The 23,515-nt window shown below is 41.6% G+C and overlaps 1 protein-coding gene across 2 annotated transcripts in view; it reads right to left on the bottom strand.

Annotated features, from left to right (window-relative positions):
- Positions 1-21,764, bottom strand: part of abtb2b (ankyrin repeat and BTB (POZ) domain containing 2b) — a 128,845-nt gene extending 107,081 nt beyond the window's left edge. The window contains exon 1 of one of the 2 annotated variants that reach the window (XM_034176870.1): positions 20,284-21,764. In XM_034176870.1, coding sequence (XP_034032761.1) covers positions 20,284-21,175 — 892 coding nt within the window. In that variant the 5' untranslated portion in view covers positions 21,176-21,764. The remainder of the gene's footprint in view (positions 1-20,283) is intronic. The other variant, XM_034176869.1, reaches the window with a different exon arrangement.
- Positions 21,765-23,515: the final 1,751 nt, after the last annotated feature.

Here is a 23,515-nt window from a genome sequence, read left to right on the forward strand (position 1 = left end):
GGTAATGAGGGGATGGCAGGGGGAGAGAAGCTGCAGAGAGGTGTGTAAGACTACAACTCTGCTTCCTGGTCCCAACCCTGGATAGTCACGGTTTGGAGGATTTAAGAAAATTAGCCAGATTTCTAGAAATGAGAGCTGCTCCATCCAAAGTGGGATGGATGCCGTCTCTCCTAACAAGACCAGGTTTTCCCCAGAAGCTTTGCCAATTATCTATGAAGCCCACCTCATTTTTTGGACACCACTCAGACAGCCAACAATTCAAGGAGAACATGCGGCTAAACATGTCACTCCCGGTCTGATTGGGGAGGGGCCCAGAGAAAACTACAGAGTCCGACATTGTTTTTGCAAAGTTACACACCGATTTAATGTTAATTTTAGTGACCTCCGATTGGCGTAACCGGGTGTCATTACTGCCGACGTGAATTACAATCTTACCAAATTTACGCTTAGCCTTAGCCAGCAGTTTCAAATTTCCTTCAATGTCGCCTGCTCTGGCCCCCGGAAGACAATTGACTATGGTTGCTGGTGTCGCTAACTTCACATTTCTCAAAACAGAGTCGCCAATAACCAGAGTTTGATCCTCGGCGGGTGTGTCGCCGAGTGGGGAAAAACGGTTAGAGATGTGAACGGGTTGGCGGTGTACACGGGGCTTCTGTTTAGGGCTACGCTTCCTCCTCACAGTCACCCAGTCAGCCTGCTTTCCCGGCTGCTCGGGATCTGCCAGGGGGGAACTAACGGCGGCTAAGCTACCTTGGTCCGCACCGACTACAGGGGCCTGGCTAGCTGTAGAATTTTCCACGGTGCGGAGCCGAGTCTCCAATTCGCCCAGCCTGGCCTCCAAAGCTACGAATAAGCTACACTTATTACAAGTACCATTACTGCTAAAGGAGGCCGAGGAATAACTAAACATTTCACACCCAGAGCAGAAAAGTGCGGGAGAGACAGGAGAAGCCGCCATGCTAAATCGGCTAAGAGCTAGTAGCTACGCTAAGCTAGCGGATTCCTAAAAACACGCAAAGTGAATAATGTGTAAATAATTTAGAGGTGATTCAGCAGAAGGAGTGCTTTAGTTAAGGCACGTAAAGATTACACTGGGAAACAAATCGTAATCTAGATAACTAGATCAATCTAACTGCGCAGATTAAACAGCTAACAGATACAGAAAAACACAGCTGTGCTCCGGAACAGGAAGTGATACAATACCGCAGTGAGAGCCAACCACCACATGTGGACAAACACGCCGTCCTTGACAGAGGCTTTCAAAAAGAAAAAGAGCGAGGAAGAGAACTTGAAATAAGAAACAATTCCAAGTGAAGCATAGTAATGATTTTTCAAGAAGATGACAAAGACCTCAAATGAAAGACAAAATGATCCAGACATCCATCCTCCCAACAATTTGGTACTAAGAGACACTGATACTGCACATATTTAAAACTGAGCTTCAGATATAATGCTTTCTCCAGCCATCTTAAAGTGACAGATTCCCTAGAATCTCTGGCTCACTTTTGGCCAGAGGAGACCTGGTAGAACCCAAAAGAGAATACCAACTGAAAGGAAGGATGAACAGAAAAGCAGAGGAGGGAGGAACGCGTGAGATGGAAAGTCAAACTTGGCATGATTCAATTATCAGACCGTGGTGACACAAGCCAGCATGCAGACATGAACGCACACAGACACAAAGACAATGCATTCGAGGGCGGAGCGCATACAGAAATATACAAGCCTAGGCATGAATAGCACTTCGCCTGGTTGTGCTCGCCACTGCTGACCTCACCATTCTTTTGCTACTAACATGAGTCGGGCAGAGGGTAATTATGGCCTTTGGAACAGAAGTGCACTAGGTCCAAAAACCACGAGGCAGGTTCATCCTGCTCACTCTGTGTTTTTCTGTCTAAACTCGTCAATGTGCCTCAATCCTTCCCTCTCTTTTCCCCACTTTACTCTGTTGTTCTCAACACTTGCAAGTATTCCATGAGAATCTTAATCTGAACATCTTCAAGGCATCTTATAATACATTCATGATAAAACTTCACCCAACTGCCGGAAAAGAGATTAGTTCAGTAGCACAACATTCCACACCCTGTAAAAGACCTGAATGATTCCCAGTAAAATGGTTCTGAAATGGAAACAGTGCCTCCTACTATGCAAATCCATTCAGAGAAACAAAATTCACATGCAGAAGACAAAAAAGCTGCAAAGATATGTCTTAGACTGAATCACTGCAACAAACAAAATATTATACTATCGGGCGTCCAGGTGCTCCACGCTGCAGGAGATGATGACATTTCAAGACGAGCAGAAAAGAGATGACAAGAAAAGGAAGGATGGGAATAAGTGAGCCTCTTTCACACGTGCACTAGACTCCTGAACTTGTCCAGACATCGGAGGAGCTGTATGTGAGAACACAAATGCCCGAACCAGCTGGACCAGGCATTAAGCAGACTTTAACCTGCTTCATCCTGACTACTAATATTCAACTGAGCTCACTTGTGAACACATTCATTCATTATCTACACTCATTTATTCCGGTTAAGGATCACAGGTGGCTGGCGCCTATCCCAGCAGTCACTGGGCAAGAGGTGAGGTACACCCTGGACAGGCCACCCGTATATTGCAGAATGCACATACAGACATACACATTTACACACCCACTTACAAGTTAAAGTCTCCAATTCACCTAAAATGTATGTCGATGCAAGTGGGAGGAAGTGAGAGCACCAACCATGAAAACTCCACACAGAAAGGACCAAACCGGAACTGAACCTGGGACTTTCTTGCTGTGAGCCAACTGTGATAACCACTTAAGCTACTGTGCTGCCTAGGGCCAACAACAAAAATCACACAAATTCAAGGAATCACAGGAGTGATTGCCGCACCCGTTTTATTTATTTATTTTATTGAGAAGTTTTATTGAGACACATACTGGGAAAACACATGATACCAACCATAAGCTGTCTATAGAGACCTAGAAGAGCCATTTTGGAGCTCAAACAGTGCTGGGAGTCGCCACACTGACAGTACTTATTTTGTTTATGTCCTAGCTAATCTAAAAAAATGGGAAAAGAGGTGAGACCTTGCGTGAGCTGGATGGCATGAATGAAGCCTGAACACGCCCCTTACCTCAGAGTTACCAAACAAGCTAAAAGCTAACAGGCTAAACTCTGTTAGGGTGTTTATTAAAATCATATGTTTGGGGGTTGGGTAGCGGTTTTCTTTTTTTTATGTGTTTTTTGGAGCATTTCAGTCAACAGAGGAGAGAAACAGGAAACACAGGGTCAGAGACATGCCACAAAGATGTCATTCTGGTCGAGATTCAAACAGGGGGATGCTGCAATCCCACATTGTGGCATACAGTTTGTGCCTTAACCCCTCAGCCACAGGTGGCCTGGAGCAGTAGGCTTCTGATTGGTTTAACCCTCTGGGGTCGACACCGTCGTATACGATGGCTAAGACCAAGCTTTACTAAATTATAAATAACTTTTTAATGATATGAGATAGAAACTTACTTTTTTTTTTGGCTGAAAAGTTAACTCCGTGAACGTCTGAGCCAGCCATCGGCCATCTTTGTACTCCTCATAGAAGCTGTGTGATGACGTGCGCAATGTGAGTGTCCAATCGGAATTGGTTCACCGTCACGTGGTTTTCCAAAATCCAATCGTAGGGCAGATTTACCTCACGTGAAAAGCCAAAGATCGTTTTCAGGAGTGATGTGTCACTAGTTGGCCCGTTTGAATAGCCCCCTGGGTGCTCCAATGGGTACATACTATTAGTACATACGTACATACCCAGTGTGCCCTGCGCCATTACGCACAGCGATCAGTCAAAGCAGGAATACATTGAGAGCCTCTGATGACAATCTCACATGCTCTAACAAAGAGTGTGTAACTATCAGGATTGCTCCACTAGTTTGCATGTGAATGTTACTGGATAACTGTTTCTTTCTCTGCGTAAAGCACTGTTTACCATATCAATGGACAACAAAACGCATAGACCATTTTGTATATATTGTTCAAAATGTGCATTTGTGTTTATTGTTTGAACCTTTTTGTTTTTCAGTCATTCACACAAGACCTCAAATTACCTTTATAAAGTGTCAAAACAGTTGTTTATTATAGTTTGCTGTGTGTTTTGAATAAATGTGTGTGGAAAATTATTTTTCACTTAATTTTTTCCTTGCCTATTTTTGATTGTAAACCTTTATTACACTTATAAAACACAACAAAAACATACATATTCTGAAAGCACAGATTGTCCTGAAAAAAAGAGACATAAAACTTGATTGTGGGATGCAGGGAGAACTGTTAACAGCAATAATAAAACATTCATGCCAGGCGAGTGAACTGTCCAAAAAATGCCCTTGGACCCCAGAGGGTTAACTGGGTGTAAGTATTAAAAATTAGGACCTAATTTCCTCAGTAATTGTGGATTAACTGTACCTATCATCATCAAGCTACCAATAGCTGCTAAAAGTGTAGCACCTTTAGCAGACAAAATTAAACAACACGAAAATTTCACTCAACAGAAATACTGGAGCACACACATCTTACATGGTCCATTAGGACAATTTGCCACAAACAACAAACCATATTATTACAGATATTTATAATAAAATGCTCAAAAAGAACAGACAGTCCTCCAGAACAACTAGTAGGAACAGCTAGTGAACTCTCTGCTACTGGAGCTCTGAGTCTGAGCTTGTCTCACCTGCAACACACTAGCTCTTCACTCAAAATGATAATAATAATAATAAATTCACCCCCAGCCTCACCACCTGTACAGTTGTAATGGAGGAGAAAACCAGCTACAGAGACCATAACAATTTTTTAATACCAGGCTGTAAACATGCCCCCCCTCTAAAGATGGATATTTTAACACTAGCTTTTATGAAATTCTGCTCACTTTTGGAACCACCCTCACATGGCTATTCACGGAACTGCAACTTTTTCTTCTTCCGGGTCTGCTTCATTTTTTACGGCCAGAGATTAAGGCTTAGTTAGAATGTGTCTCCCGTGGAAAATTTCCTGTTGTGTGCTAAATGCTTGACAGGATAGTGCTGTGTAGAGCTTATGAGGCAGGGGAGGAGAGACAGAAGAGAGACTTTTGAACATAAATCTACTCGGTTAGGACACAGTTTATTCGTCCTATCATGGGACTGGATACAAACCCTACAAATCCAGAAATGACAGATCTGTGTTTTGTTGTTCTTTCCACCTCTCACAGCAGGCTTCACACAGACATCGTAATTAGGTTTAAGAAGCTCTCAATGTCACACCTGCATCCAGACATAATAGCTATGTCTCATCTAAAATTCCTGTCTCGTGTCTCTACCTTGACTGATTTCCATTCTGTGCATTTCATCTTTCAGACAGCGGTAAAGAGCAGAATCTTATCTGACTTTTTCTCCCTGCACTCTGACATGTAGGCTTCCACCCACTTACACCACTATGTCCTCTTTTGTTCTTCATCAGCAAGATCACAACACTTTAGATCCCATCTGTAGGACGTGTCAAAACAATCTTTTCAGCTGTCGGGAATCAAAAACTAAAATAACTTTATGTAACCACTTCCGCAATAAATGCTGCACACCACAGTTCAGCTGGGACTCAGATGACCAGCTAAGTGGATATTACAGTCTTCATACAGTTCTCAAATAGAGGGACTAGATCATGAGTGCGCTAGGACCCGGATTATGGGAACTTTTTCCAGCTACAAAATGAAAGCTACCCTCCATGAGCAAAAATGTGATAGCACATCTTTTTGTAAAGCATGCTGATCTTTTTAGTAGAATTCTTTGTACAGGACCTTCAATCTTGTGCTGCAATTTTTACAGAACAGAAAAAAAAAAAAACACTAAAAATATTTGAAAACCCTAAGAAATTGCTTGTTATGATGGATTCGACCAGACTAAGAAAGGTTCAAGTGTGAGCAAGGCGGGCGTAGGGAAAAAAAAAAGTTTTTCCGTAAATTCTGCAGAGTGGACTTTAATGTCAAAATGGCCAAAGCAATTGCACTTGATCAGCATTGTTCTGAAATAAAGTTTTCAGTTTTGAAGTAGAACCACTTTGCTGTTGTGCTGAAGATCCATTTAGCAGTGGATATTCACTGACAAAGTTGAAAAATCCACACAATGTTATGACTTAACGTATTGAAACAATAGAAGTGAATGCAGAATAGTGCCATTCCAATGACAAAAATTAACCAATTCCAATATCTTAACTCCATTTCTGGATTTTGGCCTTAATTCAGGTTCTAATTCTGGTCGTAACTGACCCAAACCCTGTCAAAGACTCTTTGAGCCCAATTTTACTTGGATCCATTACTCAACTACCTCTCAGGTCATGTGTTTTGTTTTTTTGTTGTTTTTTTAAGTTACTTTATATATCAAGACTGTGTAGGCTCTGTTCCGTGTCTAAAAGTTTGGATCTGTGAGGACCACTAAAAATGGTCTCTAGAGCTATATATTCTTTTCGTTCTTGACCTTTTTAAGAGTCAACACTCAACTGAGACTTATGTTATAAATATTTTACCACTGCCACGCTGCCTTTGCGACTTCCTTTCTTACACATAAAAACTGTAAAGCTAGTGCACAGACACGTGGAGAAATGCATAAATAGAATAAGCACTGTGTCACCTAATACGAACCACATGGAATATAACAGGAATGCTGTTCAACAGGATCAGAGTTTAGTCACACTTGTATATACAGGCCGTGCATATGCCGCAAACCAAGCATTTATTAATCCAACTAATCCTTAAAAGCAGATCAGACAAGTCATGTTTGATCATCTGATTAATATATTGGCAGTGTGACTGTTTTTAAGAAGCTGCAGTGTGATAGTCAAGGTTTCAAAGGGAAAGCATTACACACTTTGGAAATGGTCTGTTTAATCGCTGTCTGACTGACTTCCTGTGCAGTCTGCACTTCTCTGCACAGATCATCACATAAACAGTACTACCAGCACTCGTACACAAAACATAGACCCGTTCATATGTGCACATCATTAATTGTGTCCTGGCAGACATCAGGAAGCTTACACAATCAATGCATGCTCAGTGTGTTAAAGTTGCGTCATCTTTGCAAGACCTTAACCATGAACCGTTTGCAAATCCTCGGAGACTTCAGTTTCCTTGAATACCATCTCCAACAAGAATAATTTCATGAAAATTCCAATACATTCCATCTCTTTTGAATTTTCTCCATGCATCTTTGTAATGTTCAATGGGTAGATTATCTGAATGTTTGGGTGGAAACTTAGCCACCATGGAGAAAACAGGCAACATTATTTCTAGCACTTTGACATGATGGCCAGCATAAAGATAAAACCAGATAATGCACATTTGCAGAGTTTAACCAAAGGATACATGCACACACCAAGTCAAATAAATGTTAAATCAGACTCCCCTCGTTCTCATGCACAGGCGGTCAAAACATACAAGTTTTCAACATCACACAAAATGATTTAGAAAAACACAGACATTCTCCTCAACTTTTTGTTAAAGGAAACACATACATGGTGATTATGCGTAATAATCAGTCACTTAAGTCAGCAGTGGACAGACGCACAGGCTGATCTAATGTCTCAGCTGTTTCCATCACATAGACGCCATCAAATGTAAACCTTCATACAGTGTGGCAGAGGTTGATCACATCTCTTTCTTACCCACTTTCTTTGATGCCACACATCTTTTGGTTCCCTATAGGTTCAGAGTTGCTTATTTTGGTTCAAAAATGGAGTGGTGTGTAAATCTTATCGACAAAGGCACTAAAGGCTATGGACAGGGTGTCCTGTTTTGACAGAGTTTGCGATTCCTGTGCCCTCGTGTTCTCCATGTGGCCCAGCATTAAATGTGTTACCCAAACCACGAGGGAATTCCAAGAAGTCTTACTGTACATGGTTTTGTTTAAATATGCTGTGTGGTTTGCTGTGGTTCCTTCAAATCAAGGGTCTAACTGGTGATTCAAGAAGTGGAGATTGCACTGCTGCGGGGTTCTAGGGCATTCACCCCCGGTCATTGCTCCCCCCCCCCGGTCATTTCTCCTCGGACATTTCCCCTCTAGGTCGACACCCCCCCCCCCCCCCGGTCTTTTTCCCCACAGTCCTTACCTGATTATCCCCCCACCACCACCTGTGTGCATGTTTTCTTTTGTACTACATTGTATTTACCATTCAAACTGTCCATATGACAGTAAAAATAAACAAAACATATTCCTATTTTATTGGGACTTTATTTGTAATAACTAAATATTTACAAAACAAGCATGAAAAATTTACATTACTATTTGATAATTTGGCATGTAAAGTGTTGTATCAATGAGTCTTTTCAATTATGCAAAATATTAACTTTTTAGGACACTGTTTATACCGCGGCGGAAGTCCAAGCGATCGCTCTCACTTGGTAGTCGCCCACAATGGTTTGAATTCTACAGGTGGTATCCAGGTACACTTGGCGTTGTGGTGGGACAGGCTTGCCGACTTTCAACTGCTGGACAACGACTATGTTCATTGCTTGTTCCTCCTTTAGTATATCCAAGTACACCCGGATGTTCGGGTGGTGACAGCCGACACTAACAGCCATGTGGCAGTGCCAGCCTTCAATGCTGTTGTTTGTGTATGGTAGCTCTTCCTGTATTCTGGTTGATACATTCCAGATAGCAAGGTCAAAAACTGGACCCCTGCAGTTTCTCCTACCGGGGTAACTAATGAAGGTGTCTTCAAAGTAGTCGACCACAGGCTGGAGCTCCTCAGGCAGCCCCTCCTGAACCAGCTCAAACAAAGTGGCCACATCTTTTGGTGGCACAAAGGCAGAGCAGGCAACATCCTGGTTCCATCTGCAGCATATCTCTCCTGGAGCCCATCCGTCTGCACCTGCCAGAGGGGAAATGACCTAGGTAGGAAATGCCCTGATACCCTGCTGCAGAAGGAAATGCTTTGAAATGGGAGGGAGAGTATAAGATACTGAACTATGCAATCAATGATGAGTATAATGAATACAGGCAAAAAAAAAAATCCAATATTGTGCATCTCTAATCTCTACTTCATAAATGAACATTATGTCTGCTAAAATACATGACATAACCTCTGCTTCATTTTCAAAAGTTTAATATTTTGAACACTTCTCTTAACTAAACATATTTCAGATATGCAGTGCTCCTGAACAAACCAACAAAACAACATTAAGTCTATTTTTTTAATACAAAGTTCAGCAATGCCTAATAGTGTCACATGTAGTTAACCTCACATGGCACGACCAGCATTTATACTAAAATACTCTCATTGCGAAATACATTCATGAAGTGGGGAAATAACATGAGCAGAAGTACTTGGTTCACAAATGACAAAATTCCTGCATTTATATTCCTAGTGAGAACAGGTCAAAAATACGCCAAGACATATGTATATTTTCCACAAACAGTTTTTCCAGTAATTGCTACACATCCAGCCAACAGACACAGGTAAAAACACAACCTCACAGACAGAGGTAATTAAACCTTACATATACTCTTTGGTATGTTTAGATAATCTATGCGCCATTGCTGACAGGTAACAGATATGTAGATCTGCCTTGCACTTTCATCCCGGTGTCTCACCAAGCTCACAGAAACAGGATGAGATTCCTCCAAGCCCCCCCCACCAGCTGTGTTAACTGTCAGTCAGCTTGAATGAACATGCTAACAGAAACCCCAAGCCAGTGCACAAACCAACTCTCACATCACAATTCCTTTCAACAGTGCAGATACCATTAGTGTTGGAGAGATGATGGCACAACATCAAAGCAAAGAACTGCAGAAGAAATGTCACAGGCTGCAGTGGGTTAAGTAAGGTTTAAACAACGAGAAGCTGTGCATTATACGATTTGAATGCACGACGCGGAGTCTAAAACACCACGACGTGAAGCGAAGTGGTGTTACTCTGCGAAGCGCATTCCAACCGTATAATGCACGGCTTCTTGTTGTTTAATCTGCTTATATCATGGTCTCACACAGTGATCTAACACACAAATATGTATTTAAGTTAACTTTTTTCATGTTCTCTTCTTCTTTCCTGTCTTCAATCTTGTCCAGTTTGTTCGATGTTAAATCTTTATGCCGTTGCTTTTGCTGTTCTCGTTTGCTCTCCTCCTCTTCCCATTCCTCAAATGTTTTATTTTGGCCAAAAATATTAAAATTCACTTGGAAAGCCATGTTTTATCACGTTTATGTCATTCACCTGTCAAAACACAGCTGATCTGCGCCAACTGATTTGCACGTTGCTATGGTGACACCCAGAGCGGAGTGATATTACAGTGACTTAAATCGTCGAACTACGTGTGGGTATACACAAAAATAACGGACGCCAGTTAGACATGGAATTCTCACTGACCATGGTATAAATATGACTGAAGGTTCACTCATAATTAACCCACAGAGCAACATACAGTACCACACAAACACACTACAGCTAACCTGATGTGTGCTAAATCAGGAACACTAACAAGATTCTTAATTTTCCATTTTGCATCTTGTGCATTACATCTTTTTTATCTATTAATCGTCTATGTTTGGAAAATTGTTTGGGCCAATGAAGGGCATAAGTAAAAATATCATGCAAGCTATAAACTACCACATAGCCTTTAAGAACAAAACTCTCTCAAATCAGGCTACACTGTGCTAAATTGGGATGAATACTCGACAGAAAACTTCAACAATCAAATAATGGTTTAAATAATTTGTCAACTGGGTGCCAGGGAGGGTTGTGGAAAAAAAAGCAGCTTAGGTGCTTTTGTTTGCATTAAAAGTTTACTGACTACAACTTCACTGACAATGCTGTGATGTTTGCCCAATTAACTGATGCCCCGATTGCAGCACTTGAGAAGCTGAGAGAGAAATCAGTGTCTGAGTGTGCGATCAAAACTAAGATCCAGGCTGTCAGATTCAACCATGTGTATTTGGTAAGATTGTCAAACTTTTAGAGACTTTCACTCATCTCAGCAATGACATTTATGACTTGGTTGTCAGTTAATAAGATCAAAAGACATCTGTGAAGACCTTACGGAGTCATGAGATCAGTGAACAGAGGTGTTTGTAGATGCTGATACCTTTGCAGCAGAACAAAAGTCCATGTCTTCAGGGAACTGGAGCTTCTTGTCTTAATCTATGGTTGTGAGACTAGGATATGAACCAGTGACCTAAGACCACAACTGTATTCTTTTTTTTTCTCAAACAATAAGTAGTATAAGGAGACTCCGACTCACCTGCATTGTGATAGAACATTAGTTACACAATTCTGGCAAGGTAGTGGACTTCTTTGGACATGATCCAGAACAGAGGTAGACCCCAGTGGCCGGAGAAGGCCAAGGGGACACCCATGTGTCACCTGGTTATCACAATTACTTTCAAGTAGTGGGAATAGACTATTGTTTGCCTGGGTGGTTATGCAGTGTGATGGATTCGGCAACATGAAGCACGAGCAGCTCACAGACCTGACCTAAGTTTTTTTCAAGCAAAGATAGAGAACATTCACTTTATCTATTGTAGCTTCCACATTAATTGCATTAGCTGTTTTCCCACTGAGACTTGAGTGAAAAAATAAAATACTTTTGCATTTGCATTTTGCATTGCAACATATTAAAAAATATAGATTGATAATCTTAATTAATTGGAGCCCTACACTGTCAGGATCAAGTACAGTACATGAGATAAAAGTTTTTTTTCTTTAAGTGATTAACAATAACACTAGTGACACAATGTTTGCTTTACTCCACCCTTCATAAATATCTGCCTGTCTATCCGTTTCGCTTACTCACTATCTCTGTGTGTGTGTGTGTGTGTGTGTGTGTGTTGCAATTAAACAGAGGTCTACTCAAGACGGTTTTACATCTGCAAATGTGCAAAAGTGATCATCATACTGATGAGGGACCACTAATAATTTATATTTTTATTCTATAAATATATTCATTTTCCAAGTTACATATTCTTTAGCCAAAAAACAGCACCACCAAATTCACTTCAACTTTGATTAGGACAGACAGAGGACTGGCAGAGGTACGTAATGTCTACATGCGCTCTAGTTTGGTATTAGTTCTTCCTGAGTTATGACTAATCAATATGTGAACATTAAATATTTTTAAATGTGCATTTAGATTCTTATTTATATGAAAAGAGCATAACCGTGTATGACATGTCAGTGTGGAGAGAGGAAAAATAAAGGTGGACAGAGAAGACAGGGTCTGGTCTACAGGATTGTGTGTACACCAGGGCATGACCGACCCTGGTCCTACGGATCACCTACTCTACACGACCCCTGGTCTACATTGTTTTTCTATTCAATTTTTAATTAAACCTTTATTTAACTAGGTTAGTCCCATTGAGATTGAGATCGCTTTTGCAAGGGAGCCCTGGACAATTAGAAAGCTTCCAATTCACTTAACCTGGATGTCTTTAGATGTGGGAGGAAACTGGAGCACCCTGAGGGAACCCACACAAACACGGGTAGAACAGGCAAAGTCCACACAGAAAGTCCACAGGTGGGAATTGATCCCATGGCCTTTTTACTGTGAGGTAACAATGCTAACCACTAATCCACTGTGCTGCCTTAGTTTAAAACATTGAAGCGAAATCTCCACTGGACAACAAGGTCACCGACTTGATGTGGAAGGGAAGAAACAAAAACAAAAAATACAAAAAACATTTTCCTGGCATGATTAAATAACATCCAGCAGACTATTTTTCATGAGTAGCTAATAGAACTGATCAAAGGTACACATACAGCACATGTACGTACGGGCCCAATCCTACGCATGCACACACACACACACACACACAAGCAGAGTCCAATCAGTGACACGTGGGATTGCAGCATCATCTTCCCCTCAAAAGCTACGTCACTCCATGGCTCCGTAAACCCAATTCTGTTTGATTCCAACAGATTTCACCAGAGAACACAGCAAGAGGTTATTATATCTAAACCCTGGTGAGGCAAATCTGTTTCCACTTAGAGTACACACCCCCCGATCCTCTCCATGGACTACCTCACTTTCCCATCTCCTATCGGATCTGTTTATGTGTGATTAAATACTACAACCAAGTAACCCACAAAATGTTATGTGCAGATGAGAGTAACATTTATAATGGAGCGCACATGCAAAGCACATAGAAACAGATGCATGTCATGGTTTGCATGGACTTTTTTCAAGGATAAGGAGAAGGAAAACTGATCATTTTAGGATATTTTGTGGTTAACAGACTTAGACAATTTCCCAGAAAGGAATAAGGAATTTATCTGCACTTCCACAGAAACAACCAAAACCTAAACGCATACTTGCATTACTATTTTATGAGGTGCACCTTGTGAATACAGAGACGGACCCCTTTTTGCCTTTAAAATTGCCTCAGTTGCCTTCAATGCTTATGGCATAAATTCAACAAGATGTGAGAACATTTATCAAAGATTTTGGTCCATATTGATGATGGCATCACACCACTCAGAATGAATAAACTAAATCAATTTAATGCAACTCAGAAGCAATCTGCACTACATCTCTTGGTGGCCCACAATATTCATTTTTCACAATCTAAACATTCCAAAAATATAAATCTCAATCTACAACACACGTGAACAAAAACTATTAAACTGTCAGTGACAGAAAAAAGTATAATTTTACCTCTTTAAAAAAGGTTAATGGTACAATCTGTCCATCATCCTCTACTGGCAGCATAGTGGTTTAGTGGTTAGCACTGCTGCCTCACAGCAAGAAGGTCATGGGTTTGCTTTCCACCTGTGACCTTTCTGTGTGGAGTTTGCATGTTCTCCCTGTGTTTGTGTGGGTTTCCTCCGGGTGCTCCGGTTTCCTGACATGCAGGTTAGGTGAATTGGGAACTTTAGATTGTCCATAGATGTGCGTGCAGGTGTGAACGTGTTTGTCTATATGTGAACCTGCGACACACTGGCATCCTGTCCAAGATTTACCCTGCCCCGCGCCCTATGACTACTGGGATAGGCTCCAGCCCCCCACCATCCAATGACCCTTAACTGGAGTAAGCAGGTATAGAAAATGGATGGATGGATCATCCTCTACATCAGTCATCTGAATGTAGCTGTACACTAATAGTGATGTTGCAAATAAAAGTCTGAATAGTCAAGTACGTCCATCTGCGCTGACAGAATAACGACAGTGCAGATGTGATAAACAGGAATCACTTCCATCTTTCACTTAGTACTGCTGAGGTGCTGAATGAACAACAGTTCAGCCACAGGCCACATTAACTGTAGCAAAAATGGAAACGTTTTTGCAAAGTTCTCAGGCATGCATATTTCTACACTGGAAGAGATCCATCTACAGCACTATGCCAACTTGTGACCTGTTATTTCTGTGATACCCAACACTCTTTGAATCCATTATGGGCAAGCAAGACCAACACAGGTGCATATGGCAGGACCGTCTCTAAACCCAGACTTACCACTCGGATGATGTGACATACTGTGGTTCCTCTCAGCTGTAACTACTGCTGCCATCCAGGAAATGCACTAAAGCATGAGGTCCAAGATTCCAGCCGTATTCCCTCCAGTCCTACAGTTTCCTTCATTAGCTACACAGTCTGGAACTCCAGCACAATGTGCAGGACTGATTCCTTTGATAACAACTAGGACTCAGTGGTCATTTATATCAAACACTGGTTGCACATTACCAAGTTTGAACAAGCAACAAAATTAATACACTCACTCACTCACCTTCAACCACTACTCCATTTAAGGGTCACAGGAGGCTGGAGCCTATCACAGGGTGTGAGGCAGGGTACACATCGGACAAGACGCCAGTCTGTCCAAAATGAATAACTTTTAAAAATATGCTTTAAAGTCTGAAGCCACCATTTCTGCATAATTGTGTTCCTCATTTTCCTTGAAAGCATGTCATCTCCATCATTCTTTGCTTCCTCTGTTCTGTAAACACTAAAAGAAAAAAACTCATGACTCATGCGGTTGCAATGTAAAAGGAGGTGTGTGGTTTTGACGTCAAGACTAATGACTGCATAGTATCAAAGAAGAGTAGTATAGGTTTGATTAGACAGTTATTTGCCTGTGAGTGGCATGTGTTAATGACCGGGGGGGGGGGGGGGGGGGGGGTTGTATTAATGAACAAAGGATATTTTTCATGGTGAACAAGTCTTCTGTGGTGTAATACCTCTGAGAGCAACACTCAAGAATAAAACATACAATCACAAATGCATTTAAGACCCCACAGACAAGCACATGTACAACCAAGACCAGTGTTTTCGCAGCTGGGCCCAGACAAGGAGCCAGTGTAAACAGTGACACCGACCATCCAGGGTGTGCATGAACCCGCACCAACAAATGCTGCAGTGATGTGTGAAGGATTAACCTTCATTATCCAGAGAGACTTTATGATTTGCTTGCTTAACACTACACACACTGACCTGTTAACACAGCTCATAGTTAACCTAGTTTAATGTCAGCAATTCAAGGCCAAATACAGGCTTCCATCTATAAATCTGCAGCATTCTTACATGACATCACACAAGGATGAACCTAAGTCTCTTCCACCATCATATTAATGTCCTGATAGGTTTTCCAAAACTGTATTTGATCCCCCTCCAGATATGTGGAGCAGTGAGTGTATTTTCAGTGTGCTGGTTTCCCCATCTGTGTGACCACAGTGCTGGGCCACTCTCTCGGCATCTTTCTGCCCACTGTTCCCACGCCTCTTTCTGGGCTAAATACATATTTAGGGAAATACTGAGTAGCAAATCATATGTCCTGCTCTCTCTCTCTCAATGCACTCCAAACCCATTACTCACTGCCTTTTTACTAAGGCAATGGCAGAGAAACTGAACTTTTCTTTTTTTGTTTATTAGGCCAAATCAAGTTTTATTTACTAAGGTAAATTTTGCAAAGCAGGCCCTTTCAACAACACCCTGCCCTTTACAGCCACAGTTTTCCACTGCTGACAAATGCAAACTTTGAAAAGAAGTGTTGAGAGTTACCAGCCTTGTCCCCTAGTCATCAGTTGGCACATCTAAATATAGGATCACTGCTGTCACAGTGAACTTGGAAAATATAGACGCTACAGTGAAGCTGAATTAACAGAATTTGGCAAAAGTTACCCTACTCATAACTGTCTGCACGTGGGGGGAAAAAACTCTTCTGTCAGAGACAGCAGAGTTTAAAAAGACATTTGCATGCCAGTCATAAAGATCAATGGTTACACATCCACTTACACTGTCCATTAGTAAAGCCACTATTGAGCACTCTGAAAAGGGGCACAGTCCTATCAATACAAATTAAAGCAGGAAGAGATCACTCATGCCATTTCCTTGTGAGGAGAAATTATTGCCAAGTCGATTCCGCTGTATAACAAATTCAACTAGTACTGTGGAGTCATTGCAACACATGTAAAACATACTTTGAGAGCTAAACAGGCAGTTTAGGGTGTGTTTGTGTGTATGCGCAAGCACGTAAGTGTGCATGAGTAATGAATAAGATCCTGGCACATCACAACCAAGTTCCTCTAATGCACTCCCTGTGGACCAGAAGAAATAAACAGATAAAGAAGAAGCAGACTTTTACAAAAAGGCAAAGAAAGAGCCAAGAGGGAGAGTGAGCAACGCAGTGAGTGAGGTTTCAGAACTGTTATTGGAGCCGTAGAAGTCATTTCTGTCTTAAAGCGTTCCAGATGTGGGCAAGCTCCTGAGAAAGGGGAAAAAAATAAAGAAACAAACAGCGAGGTAGAAAGAGTGAAAGAGATGTATTTATCCTTATGTACCATTAACTGAACAACATTTCCCCCTTTCAATTATGACACCATCTGGTTTGACAGTGGAAAGTCCATCTTTGCTTTTGTGCAACCTTGCAGATGTGTAGTGGGGTACTAAAAGCAAGGTTTATGGTGTGTCAGGTGGTAGAGGGGTATGTGGCTTGATCAACCCAGCCGTGGGCCTATTTAAAGCTGGGGTGGTCAGAACAAAATGGTTTGTTGTTATTACATGGCACATATACTGGTCTTTCTCAAGCCAAAGTCTGAACTCACCAAAATAGGACAAAACAAAACCAAAAGACATCTGGTAAAATACAGCACTGTGGGAGAAAAGCTTCTTCATGACTTTAATTATTTCGCAATTAAAGAGCTCAAACTCAGGCAGAAAGGTCCAATGCACAACACTGGATTGTATCTGAATACCTGTGTGCAGCTGTGATTAAAACTAATGCTACCGAAGCACACCAGCTATATGACTCACATAGTGTCCATGAATGTGTGTACGCACTAACATTAAGTGATTGATCTCAGAGCTTTGTAAAGTTGGCCATGTTACACCATTAAGCTCGCTACTCTTTTTTGCATGCCATGCACCCAGAGAAAGGTGCGCCCAACCACAACGTCTTAACCTGAATCAATAGAAGGCTCTTTAATTGATGTAATAATAGCGCTATAAAGTTAGTTTCTCCATTCCTCTCTCTGTTCTTGGGATGTGTATGATCATGGAAGACTGTTTGCGTGCCCAGCTTCTCAGCATTTGCGCTGACTCCATCTGCATTGGCATAAGCTGCATGATCACAACAAAAGCTTATTGTACTGCAGAAAAAGAAGAGAGAAAAAAAGATCTGCTCCAGGGAGCTGGTAGTGGGCCACAAACAAAGGATGGTAATATTGTCCCAACACAAGCTCATTAATCGACTCAGCACTGGACTGCCAAAACAACCATTGGGGGGTTTGATAAAGATGGATGAGAAAGAGTTGACTGAGGAGCCATGCAAGTGTGCAGGAAACAATCAGAATGGGAGCAGGATGCACAGCTGGTGGAGAAAGCCACAGAGAAGACGGATGTGAGGAGAGATTGTGGTGTAATAGGAGGAGAGAATGATGGGGAAAACAGTAGAAGAGTGGGTTTAAAAGGAGTGCAGCCAGCACAGCAGGAGGATGAGCAGTGAGCTCAGCGCAAACAGAGAGCTGTGACAACAGACAAGTCTCCTGCCTGGGCTCCAAAGACTCCCCGCACCTTGACTCATAACTAGGGATGGGTATTGATAAGATTTTATCAATATCGATACCATTATCAATCCAATTCCTTATCAATACCTCCTGTGAATTTTCTGTGTACGAAAAGTAGGCTTTACAGGTTTTCTATGTCAACAACATTTTACTGAGTCTTAAAGTAAATAAATATGAAATTGGTGACTGGATCCTTGATCTCTGGACATAAATTGAAATAAAATCTGTAGTTTTTGTCAAAAGCATTTCCTTTCATACTTTCCATACATTTGAGCTGAACTCAGACGGCTGCTGGAATCTGCAGGTCTGCAGCCATACAGTCTTGGGCTGCTGCACGTCAGCGCAGGATGTCTCATTTTGGGAGGAAAATACATTTTGATCGATTGCAGTTTACTGTTTGTATTACAACATTTGGAAAGCGGCGATTCGCTTTGAAGTTATTAATACCGACTGGACTCTATCGTTCTAACTTGACTCAGTAGAGAGCGGCGCAGTGTTTAGAGAATGGAACAGAGGATGATTCTCGTTTATTTCTCACAACAAGACAGGAGTCCCAGTTAGTGACTTTAATCCTCACAAAAGTGACTCACGATTGACATATTTTAATGGCTTTGAGAGGGGTTAAGAAGCGGCGTTGCCGCTTCTCAAGAGAAGCGAAGCAAAGAACCAACGAAACAGCGAATTGGAGCACTGCTTCACTGGTTCAAGGTTCAAAGCAGAGCCGCTGCAGGTTCTGTAATCCACGTAGAGAAATGATCACTTTCCCGACAAACACCCTCAAACACAACAGCTGCTCTGAAGGACCGATAAATGAATCATTAAGCAACAAGGATACTGATATCGGGGATCAAATAATTTCTTAACAAAAACAACCGGTTCTCGATACCCAACCTAATCATAACCCTCAGTAACACAGTTGACATGTAAGGACTCGATCTTTAAATCTAGAGATGTCCTAATCGAGTCGAAGAGATTGGAACTTGAGGCCCTGTCACACCTTGACGATTTAGCCAGTGTATGCCGAAGTGTGAAAAATGTGCTGAATACACTGAATAAGTTATGTAGCTGTCACACTATGATGATTTAGCCAGCGTATGCAGACAGCCCCATTTCCACCCAGCAGTCTGGGTCAGTATTACACGGTATGGTACGGGTCGTTACAGTTAAGTGTGGCTTGGTTGCATTTCCACCACCAGCAGAACCCTTTTATTTGGCAGGTGGAACACATACTATTGGCAAGCACGTCATCAAGCACAAGCACGCTGTTGCATGGCCTCTCCACTCCACACGGAGGACAAACAGAGTAATTTAACATTTCTTAACTTACACAAAACTTACCCATAACTGATTAGATGTATGCCTGCATTTTTAATATGCTCAACATATGCTGGCTAAACTGTCATGGTGTGAGGAGGTGATAGACTGTGCAGGTGAGTAGCCAAAGCCTTGAGGGGTCAGAACCCCCCCCCCCCAACCCCTTAAGTGCAAAGGGCCACTTCTGAAGGCAGTTTACAATACTTTTTTGCACATAATAACAAAAAACATATTTTCAACAACTAAAATGATTTTCCAAACAATACTATTGTCATAGTTTTAGTGTTGTACTACTTAAATTCTAGTAAGTGGAACTGATGAGACCAATAAAAAAAAAATCTCTTCACTTCAATAAAAAATACAAAAACAACTGAAACATCAAAGAGCATTTTTTCTTAATGCATGGCAAAGCTGTTAAATTGTCAAGCATGTACACTTAATTGACTATAATGTGCTTTGCATAAGTCCAATATCTAGGAAAATATAAATATCAGATCAGGTCTCAGTATGGGCAGATACTCAATCTTAAATGCCCGTGATCCAGGGTAAATCAACATGAACGGAACACCCTTATTTATATCCAACCCACAAATGAAGCACTTATAATCTAATTTTTTGCTGTTCCAACACTGATTTGAACCACCTTTTTTAGTCGTCAGACAGAAAATGCCTGCTTTGTTCATGTCAGATGCCTCAGCACTGTTACGTTCCCCATTCTGACAAGTCAAATTAGCAACAGATCCATCAAATGTTCATGCACAAAGAGCTGCTATTGTATCCAGCAGCAGGCTGCATTACACCTTTTCCACACACGTGGGCTGTGAAGTGGAAAATAGTGACCAGCACTGAAGTTTGAAAAACTTTAGGGTGAATTCATGACTCGTCCTTTAGCTAAACAACCAAAAAAATAATAATTAGTTGACACAAACACATATCCCAGCAGTTCATTTTGCAGCTGCAGTTGCAGAGGATCAAAAATATATTTACCATTGGCGTTCTTCCCACAGATCAGGTGTTCATAGTGCTGCAGGACCCCCCACAGCTCAGCATCATTGTTCACCACTCCCTCCAGGGCCTCTGCACTCACGGGGGCGCTGGATGACACCGACTCCGACCCTGTGTGGCCCCTCTCAGCCATGAGCACGCGGGCTCCGATCTCCTCCACCAGAGCCTCCGTGCACGCAGTCACGCATATAGCCGCGTACTCGTGGATGCGCACCGAGATGCGCGTGTCCACCATCCAGCGGAAGAAGCGTCCCACAGAGAAGCTGAGGCCGCAGCGGGCGGACTTGCCCTTCCTCAGCAGCTCTCCGGCGCTCATGCAGTACATGGAGATGGCCTTGACCGTAGCGGAGACGCAGTGGTCGGCCAGAGCCCAGCTGAGCACCAGCCGCATGGCGCTCTGCACCTCGAAGCGTGTGCAGCGGCAGTGCATGACGCTCAGCCGCTGAGCCTCCCTGGAGATGCGGATCAGAGCCCTGCGGAGGAGAACGGACAGCCGCCTCACCGCCTCCGGGGAGAAGACAGGTGCAGCTCCTCCTTTCGGGCTCCCACTCTCCGCCACTCTGCGCAGGATCCTGGACACCTCCTCTTCTGTCCAGGGGAACTCTTCCAGCTCAGGTAAGCGGGGGCACTTGGAGAAGGTGTCCTCGGGGTCTTCGGGGAGCACCGTGTTGACCGTGTCCCAGCTGTTGTTCCTGCTGTTCATGGAGCCGGAGTAGTACCACCAGTTGCCCCGGTGAGGAGCCGTCATCAGAGCCTGGGAGTTCGACTTGGAGGAGGACAGACTCAGGGACTTGCAGGAGTCTCCTGCCCCGTAGCCGGAGTCCAACGTGAGGTCCTCCAGTGTTTTCATGTGGACGCTGCTGACTCCAGCCATAATGATAAAAGCACTTTTATGCTTTGGAAATAAAATTATTAAAGAAAAAAAAAGCTGGAAGTCAGTCAAGCAGCAGTCGGAACTCCCAGCCGAGCTGGACGAACAGGTTACACGGCGGAGGGAGACATGCTGCTAAAATCAGCTCAGCGTCGAACAGGAGAAAAAAAAAAATAAAGTGTTTGTTTAAAAAAATAATAAACTCTTATATCGCCATTTATTCGACAGTTTTGAAAAATGGCTGTCGGTCCTCTCTCACCTTTCAGTCGGTGTGCGCAGGGACTTTAAAACTTTGAAAACTCCGGTAGTTTTGCTTCCTTCAGAACAGTCACACCGGAGTTTGTTGATGAAACAAGTTCCAAAACAATGAAGCTCGATGAGGTTTCTCAGTCAAAGTGCTCCGATTCACCTCTTCACTGCCCGGCGGCGACTCGTCAGGAGCAGCTCGCTGCGGGAGCTGCAGATGTGCAGAGGGCGGGGCTTCTACTCGATTGACAGGGTAGAAGTGGCTGAATTACCAATTAGGATTCGAGGGAGTTTTTCAGGAACCAATCACAGCACGCTCCAAGTCTTTGCCAAGTTTAAGTAAACAAGCAAACTTTTTTTTTTTTGCTCACCTCATGCCAACAGTCAATGGAAAGAAGAGCCGTGATTGGCCCATATCCAAAGTCACATGACAGGGACTGTACGTGGAAAGCATTTTAACGTGAAAGAACATTTCATAAATAACTGATTATTATCAATTTACAAACCTTGTTTTAATATATAATTTAAAAAACAAAAACTTGTTCCAAATGTGAAAAACATTTAGAAGAAAAGTCTAATGTGAGATTTTTGATTATTACATTGAAAGTAACTAATTATAAAGTCACAAAATCTCATTTAAAATTAAAAACTGCTCATTTTTTGCAAATGTTAAAATATTCATATAAAAAAATCAAACAAGCTTTTTCTTCATTACATCAAAGTACATTAATTAGAAATTAAGAAACCTTGTTTTAAAATGTAAAAAATGCTCAATTTGCTCAAGTTGTTTAAAATATTAAGAAAAAGTAGAGGTTTTTATTACATTTAAAGGAATTAATTACTAAGTTAGATCCTAAATGTCAACTGAAAAACAAAAACGAAACAAACAAACAAAAATTTCTTTGCAAGTCTACTGCCCAGTACATGACAACAAAAAGTTAGCTGAAAATGACCATTTAATCATAACATAATATGGATGAGGACAGGGAAGTGTGGGATGAGCTGCTTAGTCTGGTGCTACTGAGGCTTAGACCCTGATCAATGGTTAAAAATTAATGAATGAATGATTATATTGAAACAAATTGTAAACTGCACATATTCATCTTTTCATACTGTAATTACCTCCACCAACGAAGTTGGGCGGCGGTTATGTTTTTGCCCCTGTTTGTTTGTCTATCTATTTGCTTGTGAACACCTTGGAGCCCACAATTTTTCATATATTATTATTAAAGTTTTCCTGTAGATTCATATCCTGATAGGCAAAAAATGATTAAATTTTCAAGATCATAAACTAAAGGTCAAAGTCAGGAAAAAATCTTGGAAAGTTGGAAAATTCCCTAACACTGAACAAAATTTCAAAAACTCATAACTGTCAAAAATAATTGAATTTCTTTCATATTTGAGATTGTTGTGTAGGATGGTATCCTTTACCGACTGACAAAGTTCAATCCAGATCTGATCCAGATTACAGATTTTGTGGCCATTTAAAATTAACATTGAAAATCCAATTGAATGTAAATTTTACATTATATCTTAATCAAACATGTCCAATCACTCTCATATTTGAAAGTGAGATGCAGACTGGCACGCGGTGCTCTAGTTTTTGCATTTGTTTATGTGGCTTTGTGTTTGTCTGTCATTGGGGTCAAATGTCAGTTTGGTGAATGTCTTCATGCCTACAGATACCTAGTTTACTATAAGATGGTTAAATCATTACTTTTACAGCCAGTTGGCTTTATGCAAGTCAGGTGATGGATTGAAAAAAACAGTCCATGGACATTAGCTATATGTCAGTAGACAAATCAGCATTTCATCTTTATAAAAATAGGTGTTATTATGTTGTCTGGAAACAAAATGCACAGCAAACAGAAGTTGCAGACTGCTGGACGTAGAAAACAGACTTTTAAAGTCTTTGGAAACAATGTTGTAAGAAGATAAGGTTTGCTTTTATTTGATCAGGCTTAAGGGTTTGATTAAAATGCAGACTGCAGAGGAACAGATGTGTTTTAATACCCAAAATGACGATCATTATTTTTTTCAGAGTGCAAATAAAAACACGACTCCTGAGTTTTATGTTCAGTTTGTGCCAAGTAGCTA

The sequence above is a fragment of the Thalassophryne amazonica genome, chromosome 8, assembly GCF_902500255.1.
Source record: "Thalassophryne amazonica chromosome 8, fThaAma1.1, whole genome shotgun sequence".
In the NCBI taxonomy this organism is placed as follows: domain Eukaryota; kingdom Metazoa; phylum Chordata; class Actinopteri; order Batrachoidiformes; family Batrachoididae; genus Thalassophryne; species Thalassophryne amazonica.